At 52.9% G+C, this 8,416-nt stretch overlaps 2 protein-coding genes across 2 annotated transcripts in view; one reads left to right on the top strand and one right to left on the bottom strand.

Moving 5' to 3' along the window:
• ppfia4 (PTPRF interacting protein alpha 4) overlaps positions 1 to 2,158 on the top strand; it is a gene marked incomplete at its 3' end in the record, with an annotated part of 51,227 nt that extends 49,069 nt beyond the window's left edge. Inside the window, exons 27-30 of the mRNA XM_080000148.1 lie at positions 1 to 23; positions 125 to 193; positions 298 to 484; positions 2,109 to 2,158. The exon at positions 1 to 23 is cut by the window's left edge and continues 153 nt beyond it. Coding sequence (XP_079856274.1) covers positions 1 to 23; positions 125 to 193; positions 298 to 484; positions 2,109 to 2,158 — 329 coding nt within the window. The remainder of the gene's footprint in view (positions 24 to 124; positions 194 to 297; positions 485 to 2,108) is intronic.
• A 2,038-nt stretch (positions 2,159 to 4,196) lies between these two features.
• Positions 4,197 to 7,186, bottom strand: myog (myogenin). The gene is made up of 3 exons (XM_080000152.1): positions 6,447 to 7,186; positions 5,615 to 5,714; positions 4,197 to 5,013 (listed from the first exon to the last, which is right to left on the bottom strand). The coding sequence occupies exons 1-3, from the start codon at positions 6,978 to 6,980 to the stop codon at positions 4,889 to 4,891; spliced, it is 759 nt and encodes a 252-aa protein (XP_079856278.1). The 5' UTR covers positions 6,981 to 7,186; the 3' UTR covers positions 4,197 to 4,888.
• Positions 7,187 to 8,416: the final 1,230 nt, after the last annotated feature.

Here is an 8,416-nt window from a genome sequence, read left to right as displayed (position 1 = left end):
AGATCCCCATGCAGAGCACACAGGTGAGCCGCCATCTTGTGTTCTGTCTTGGCACTGAGCCCTAGTCGGGTTGGAGCCTTCCCGGGTGCGGCTTGTGATTCCTTTTCCCTTTTTTTCTTCCCAGGCGAGGCAGGTCCTGGAGAGGGAGTTCAACAACGTGCTGGCCTTGGGGACGGACCGCCACCTCGAGGAGGTAGCGTTGCGACCCCCTCTTTCTCCCCCTCGGGACGTAAACTTTGTCAAAGGCAAAGCAGATAACGTGAGCGGGCGCGCCGCCACGCGCCCTTCTCCCCGCAGTGCGGGGACGACAAGTCTTTCCGGCGCTCTCCGTCCTGGCGCAAGCGGTTCCGTGCGCGTGAGGGCGGGGTGGGGCTGGGGATGATGGCGGGCTCCATGGAGACGCTGCCCGCCGGCTTCCGCATGCCCTCCATGTCCATGCCCCCCTCCATGTCCATGATGCAGAAGAAACAGCTCCAACCTGAAGGTGCGGTGGTACCGTTACAATCAGTCCACTCTTGTAGAACATGCAGCCGCATGGCTTTTTGATTACCCATTTCCGTGTGTGTGTGTGTGTGTGTGTGTGTGTGTGTGTGTGCGTGCGTGCGTGCGTGCGTGTGTGTGTGTGTCTACCTGCTTCCACATGACCAACTACCCGCACGCTTTGTCCTCTCCGCCCTGACGCCGTCCAGCTCCTCCCCCAGCGCCTCCGAGACTCGATCCCTCGGCCGTACGGACCTATTCATGCTAACTCTTCTCTGCTTACTAACAGGCGTGCTAATGCTAACAGGTAAGCTAACCCAACCACATGGCTGAAATGTCTTGCCACCACAGCGGGTGAGGATCCGGCAGCGACCAATGAACCGGCACGAATATCTAATATCTGTTGTCACTTGGCTCTGTGGAATGCTCCACCGTGATTGGTCGATAGCGGCGGTCAGCGGTCAGTAACTTCTGAGTAATGGCCGCTGTCCCGGGCGACCACTTCTCTCGCATTTCCAGACAGCATTTCCTCAGATAGTGACCGGGGATTTTATTCACCTCTGGAGGTTTACCAGGCTTATATAAGGTGCCGGCTCCTCAAAATAAATGCACCTGCAATTAAAAAACGCTCTTTCCTCAGCACCATCGTTTCCATTGTTCGGAGACACGGGAGCGTCCGGCCGACCGCGGCCCGCTCCTCCCTCTCCTCCCTCTCCTTCCTCTCCTCCCGCTCCTCCCTCTCCTCCCTCTCCTTCCTCTCCTCCCTCTCCTCCCGTTGCTCCCTCTCCTCCCTCTCCTTCCTCTCCTCCCGCTCTTCCCGCTCTTCCCTCTCCTCCCTCTCCTCCCGTTGCTCCCTCTCCTCCCTCTCCTCCCGCTCCTCCCTCTCCTCCCTCTCCTCCCTCTCCTCCCGTTGCTCCCTCTCCTCCCTCTCCTCCCGTTGCTCCCTCTCCTCCCGCTCTTTCCTCTCCTCCCGCTCTTCCCGCTCCTCCCTCTCCTCCCTCTCCTCCCGTTGCTCCCTCTCCTCCCTCTCCTCCCGTTGCTCCCTCTCCTCCCTCTCCTCCCGTTGCTCCCTCTCCTCCCGCTCCTCCCGTTGCTCCCTCTCCTCCCTCTCCTCCCGCTCCTCCCGCTCCTCCCTCTCCTCCCTCTCCTCCCGCTCCTCCCGCTCCTCCCTCTCCTCCCGCTCTTCCCGCTCCTCCCTCTCCGCCGTGGCGACCGCCGTCCCGTTCTGAGTTGGGTTCAAAACGTCCGACCGACCCCAGATAAAGTGCAGGGCGGTGCGGGCGGTATAACAGGCACCGGGGGGTTGTCCATCCTGGGTTTTCCCCCCACCCGGTCTGCATTTGAGGAAGGCTTTTTTTTTCCAGCTTGTGTCGACCACGCCCCCCGCCCCCCCCCGCGCTCCGCCCGGGGAGAGCAGCAGCAGCAGCAGCGGCAGCAGCAGCGGCAGCAGCAGCAGCAGCAGCAGCAGCAGCCGCCGCTCCTCGCGGCAGAAGCACCTCCCCGCCGGCGTGAACGGGAGGCGCGAGCCGGCCCGTCGGCGCTGGTCCTGCCGTGATGAGCGTCCTTAGCTCCCGTCTGCAGGGGCCCATGTCGCTGATCAACCTCTCTCCTTTCTCTCCCCCCCACAGTGCATTCTCATTACTTGTACGGACACACGCTTGCGGCCTTTCGAGAGTGATATGCCAAATCTGGGGAGGGAGGAGCCCTCAGAACCAGAGGGGAGGTTTCGTCGCCGCCTCTCGACCTTCCACCTCTCACCTCTCCTTCGGACACGTGCAATACAGAGGCCACCTCTGACCTTCGAACTCACTTGACCCCCCCCCCCCCGCCCCCGCCCCCCCCCGTGCGAGAGCGCTCGCTGCTGTAAAAACAAAAGAAGAAAAAAACGGAGGAAAAAAAAAAACACGAAAAAAAAAATCAAAACAACAACAACACAGAAAAAGAACGGGGCTCCCGGTCCCGGGGTCTCTCTCTCTCTCTCTTTCTCTCTCTCTCTCTCTCTCTCTCCCTCTCCCCAGTAGCCTTGTTCTTGTGATATCGTGACCCCTCCCCTTCCTTTTCCACTTTCAGTTGTGGGTTCTCATCCTGGTTCTAGCTTCTGGGTTTTGGGTCGACGCGCGGGGCCAAGTCCAAACCACCGCTCTGCTGCCACCACCTCCTGGGGGCGTGAGGGAAGGAAGGAAGGAAGGAAGGAAGGAAGAAAGAAAGAAAGAAAGGAAGGAAGGAAGGAAGGAAGAAAGAAAGGAAGGAAGGAAGGAAGAAAGAAAGGAAGGAAGAAAGAAAGGAAGGAAGAAAGAAAGGAAGGAAGGAAGGAGGAAAGGTTAACTCACCTGTAAAATCCAAGGGGGTGGTACCTTGTGGCGGGTTTGGATTTAGGAAATATAAATACTTGTATAAACGGCATAAATCCCAGTGCACATCGCTCCCCCTATCGGTTATGCAAGGTATGACTCATTTTTCATCCCTGTACATAAAATGGATGACTTATGTTTTTTATAGAAATATATTGGAAATATATATGGAGAATATTATAATATCATTGCTGTATGAAACCCAGTGCCCTGTATTTCGGTAGTGACTGTTCTCTCTCTCTTTCTCTTTCTCACTTTCTCTCTGTGACGGGCCTTTGTGTGTGTGTGTTTGTGTGTGTGTGTGTGTGTGTGTGTGTGTGTGTGTGTGTGTGTGTGTGTGTGTGTGTGTGTCTTTCTGCGGTATGCTGTCGGTGTGTGTGCGTGCGTGTGTGTGTGTGTGTGTTGTGTGTGTGTGTGTGTGTGTGTGTGTGTGGGGGGGGACAGGGTGGACGTGTGTGTTTCTGTGTGAAAAACCACCGAGGACACTTCACAGGTTCATGGGTCCAAACCTCCGCTGTCCTGACTCCTCTCTCCTTCCTCTTCTCAAACTATGTAGCTGTTGCCTCTCTCTCTCTCTCTCTCTCCTTCCTCCCTTCCTTCCTCCCTTCCCTTCTCCCTCCCTCCCTCCCCTCTTTCTTCCTTCCCCCTTCTTCCGCCCCCCGTCACGACACTGTGTAGCCAAGAAAAGAAAGGACCCCCGCGGAGCAGTAGACGATGTGTGCGGGCAGAAAGCTGACGCGTCCTCTGTTGAGTGTGACCAACCTGTAGCTCCGTCGCCTCCGTCCGCCCCACCCTCACCCCCCCCGACTTCCTTTAAAATCAAACTGTCTACTGCTGCTTGGCGTCCAGCCAAAACCACGATCATCCCAAAACGTGGAAACTGCTTCACCCAGACGGAGAATCAAACCCCATCTCACCGTGTCCCGCCGTCTTTTTTTGTTTGTTTTGTTTTTCTTTCGTCCCGAACGGTCGCCATGGAGACGCGGTGCATGCGAGTGAGGTCAACGCCCCCTTTACAGACCAGCTCCTTGTCCGACGAGCACATGGCGTTTTTTGGTGAACCACTGAAGTATTGGTTGGGTGTTCAATCTTTTTATTTTGTTTTATTTTACGAACAGTTTATTTTTATTTTTTTTCAATGTGTCTAAAAGGTGTAATGTGCTATGTGGCAGCTATGAGTACTGTATGTGTATCTATTCCAGGTGTGAAATAATGCTGACAAATCAAGATTTTATTATTTGGCTATTTAAAAGTGTACTGTATTTATGACACTATATAGACATAAGTAAAGTTTTTTTTTTTTATTGAAGATATTGGATGTTGCGTCCTTATTGTGGAGGGGGGTGGCGGAGTGGGGAAACAATGTATTGAAAATTGTCTTTATTGCAATGCTTGGACAGAAAATATCATTTTTGGAAAGATCTACAAATACACAACAATCTTAGTTATAAAAGACAAAAAAATAAGTTAGCAAAAAATAGAAAATAAAATAGCAAAAACCACTCTGTAGAAAAAAAGGGAACGTATTTACATCACAACCAGTTTAAATTAAGCAAATCTTGGTCGAAACTGCCATGGTAACATATTGGACCCACAAATAAACTTGTTGGTTTTTTTTGTTGGTTTTCTTTTTTTCTTAAGCATAAGCACACACACAAACAGAAAACAAAATAAACCGGGGGAAAGCTTTGAAAAAGAAATCAAAAGGAACATTTCTTTGAATTAAGTTAGGAGAAATAAAAAAAATATAAAGTCCAAACTGAGCTGTGGCCCACTGAGGCAGGGAATTAAGGACAATCTCTCATTGGGAACATTAATTCAGGAATTTGCTTACATCAGCCAAATCTGGAAAGAAACCAATTTAGAGGCTTAACTTGAGACAAGACACTGTGGAAAGATGAGTGGAAGGACAGAGGGTAAAGAGAATAAATTATTGAAACTCAGGAACTTCTGGGAGTGTCGTCCCCGGTGGCGTAGATGCGCCGCTCGTCCGCTCCTTCCCTTGGTTTCTGGGTTTGGGACTCTGCGGGCGTCGGGGTCGGTCGGCTCCGTGGAGTTTACTTGGGAATGTCCACGGGCACCACCGGGTACATCGCCCCGTCCGCCGCCGTGATGCTGTCCACGATGGAGGTCAGGGAGCGCATGGTGCCCTGCTCTGGGGAGTCCACGGCGCCCAGGAGATCTGCAGGAGAACACGGGATCATAAGCACGTGCGTGTGTGTGTGTGTGTGTGTGTGTGTGTGTGTGTTCTTCTCATTCTTAGGTATCCTTGATGTGATGTGATCTGCTCCAGTACTTGTAGGGTTTATAAAGAGTTTCTGTTGAAGCCAATTCTTTCATTTTTGCACATTACTTCAGACTCACTAGTTAGACAATGCTGCAAATCTCCCCGCTACCAAGTCAACACGATGATAATATGATGAGTTATGGGACTTAATTGCTGCTTCTGTGGATGTAAAGTGTGGAAATGTGATACTGAAGTAAAAATTAATTGCTTAATAATTAAACTTTTTGCAATTTCATTTGCATTTCAATACTGCAGTTTGATAATTCCGTTGATTAAAATTAATTATTTTAATTCTGGTAACAAATGTTCACACAGGGCCTTGGTTTGAATGATTAAAGAACAATTAAATTAAATAATTAAAGTACAATATTTGGCAGGTATTGGAACTGGGTACAATTAAAGTACTTTCAATGAACTTTTCACCTTGTGTCATGCATGTGTGTGTGTGTGTGTGTGTGTGCGTGCGTGTGTGCGTGTGTGTGTGCTCTGTACCCACCCTCGTTGCTGTAGCCCTGCGTGCACTGCTCGGGGGTGCTGCTCCACTCGGGGCTGCTGCAGCAGGTGCTGCCTGAGCTCGGCTCGCTGGAGGACGACACCTGTTTCCATGGAGACACGCGCACACGGCGCTGTCAGTCACACCGTGTTATGACACGTCACACACCCCACCCCATGGAGAAACACCCATTGACACACTGCTGTGCGGCCCAATGCTGCCATCGTACACACACACACACACACACACACACACACACACACACACACACGTATCTATTCAATACAGAAACACGTGGCGCACGTGCAATCGGTAAAAGATGGAAATGGCCTTCTTAAAATGTCATGAAACTCATGAATCACTCAATAGCAGGAACGCAATTGCCACTGACGGGTCTTATCATTAACATGATCGAAATTATAATTGAGATGAGATGTATTGCTTCTTTAAGGCACTTAGGCCATCTTTATTTTCAACCAGAGATTACTGACATTTACTAATACATTAGGTGTAAGCCTAATGTGTTAGAAGTCAAAACAAATTCAAGGCACTCTCACCTGATTCTGAAAATGTAATACTCTACTAAATCTGTTTGATAATAATCACCAGACGTGGTGATAACTAATTTGAAGAATTCATTTGGATCATTATTATTTTCTAGCTCTGGTTCTTGAGTACCCTCAATGTCTTGATGTTTTCCGGGCTCACTTCATCTCTCCTTCTCCTTGTCACGTGTGTGACCTGTCTCTTCCGCTGGATTGCCTTCTGCCTTTTCTTTCTGGTCCCTTGCCCCCTCTCTCTCTCCCCCTTCTCGTCCCTTCCCTGTGGTACTCACTCTGGGTTGGGTCTGGCTGGGCCGGTAGTGCATGCCCTGCTGCACCGTCTCGCTGTCCTGCTGGTTGAGGGAGGACACCAGCGCCTGGAGCCTCTCGATGTACTGGATCGCGCTCCGTAAGATCTCCACCTTGGGCAGCCTCTGGTTGGGGTTCATCAGCGTGCTCCTCTTCAGAGCCTCGAAGGCCTCGTTCACCTTCTTCAGGCGCCTCTTCTCCCTCAGCGTGGCCGCTTTCCGGCGGTCCATGGTCACCGTCTTGCGCTTGCACAGCTTGCAGGCCCAGGGCAGGCACTGGCCCGGGCAGTGGGGCTCCGCGTGGGGCGACAGGCCGGACGGGGAGGCTTTGTCCTCCATACCCGTTCCCCCGACCCCGACGCCCCCCGACAGGCCTCCGCACAGCCCCATCATGGAGCTCCGGTCCTGGAAGCCCGCTTGGTCGTATCCCCCCGGCACGCGGGAGGGGAAGTAACCGTCGCCCCCGTCGTAGAAGCGCTGGTCGGGGAAGAAGTACGGATTGGTCTCGAAAAGCTCCATGGCGGACGCGGCTCCGGCGCGGTCTGAGTCGTAGTGGTGGGGAGGGGGCGGGCGGGGGGGGGGAGGGAGGCGAGGGCTCCTGCTTCCCCTCGGGTTCCGCGGTGTGCGCTCTCGGGTCCCTCGGCCGGAGTGTTGTGGAGGAGTGTACGTGTGCGCGTGTGCCTCTCCTTGTCCGGGGCCCGACTTAGTGATGAGAGGAGGACGTGTGGAGAACAACTGGTGTGGAGCAACTGTAGGCTGGCATTTAAACCCCTCTGCCTGCTGCAGGATCACAGGGTTAAATTTAGCACGAGTCCCCGGAAATCTGACACGACGTTTAGCTGTTGCTGCACATCTACACTTCACATCTCTGTTGGGCCCTGCTCTCCTGAGCTTTGGGGCCCTTGTGTGGGTCTGTGTCTAGTGTGTGTAGTTTGTGTGTGTGTGTGTGTGTGTGTGTGTGTGTGTGTGTGTGTGTGTGTGTGTATGTGTGTGTGTGTGTGTGTGCGTATGCCACATGCACATACACACTCTACCATTGTGTTCCTGTGTGTTCGTGTGTGTGTGTGGGTGGGGGGGGGGGTTAAGACACAAGGGTGTGATCAGGTGGCCTCGGAAGTGGAAGAGATAGAGACCCCGGATCAAAGACGTTGTGCCTTGATGGGATAATCCCAGACTCACGTCCACCTCCGTGACACCGTCCGCCAAGTCTCTTGCCAGTTGGGGGTGGGGGGATGGGGGGGCTAGGGACAGTTTGGGGACAGCTGTCACCTCCACTAGGAGCCACTGATAGGCAATGACAACAAGGTGTTTATTTCAAGGGTTCGCAACAAAAAGAAAGGAGAAGGGGGGCGACAAAGTGCGACGCTGACTCTGACGCAGAGGACGGGGGACCCGCAAAAGTTTTAGTTTCCCACTCGATGTGTTAAAACCTAAAGAAACATTCTGACATTTGGGGATTCTGAGTGAATTTCCTGCTAAGGTGACTGTGTCGGGGCGAAGTGTATGAATCCAGGTCCATCCCAGAATACTTTGAGAAACCGGACGTTCCGACTCCTCCCAGCTCCCATCGGCTCCTGTTTGGTCAAACTTGAAAAAATAAATAAATAAACCACCAGAGCTTCGGCGGATGAAACGGCCTTGGTCGTCCTCAGCCCGTCCAGCGAGGCTTTGTGATAGCCCAGCCGCCAGGTGTTAATCCCCCCAGTACATGTCGCACCTCGTGGCTAAACACCTAATCCTGGCTCCACTTTCGCTCTTATCTACCTCTAGCGGGCCAGATTCATTTGGAAGGAGGAAGCCTGGAAGGGCTATGGCAGTCCGGTTCTGGGACAGTGGAGCAGGGTGGGACGGGGTAAGGTTCTCCAACGTGGCCGGGGTGGTTCACCGGGATGTGGGGATGAGGCCGTGGCCGGGGCTCTGGGCGGAGGAAGGCGTGGCGGCTCTGCGCAGGGTGT

This window comes from Zeus faber (genome assembly GCF_960531495.2).
Source record: "Zeus faber genome assembly, chromosome: 5".
Classification (NCBI taxonomy): domain Eukaryota; kingdom Metazoa; phylum Chordata; class Actinopteri; order Zeiformes; family Zeidae; genus Zeus; species Zeus faber.
The sequence above is the reverse complement of the archived record's forward strand: the minus strand, read 5'-3'. Positions and strand labels throughout refer to the sequence as shown.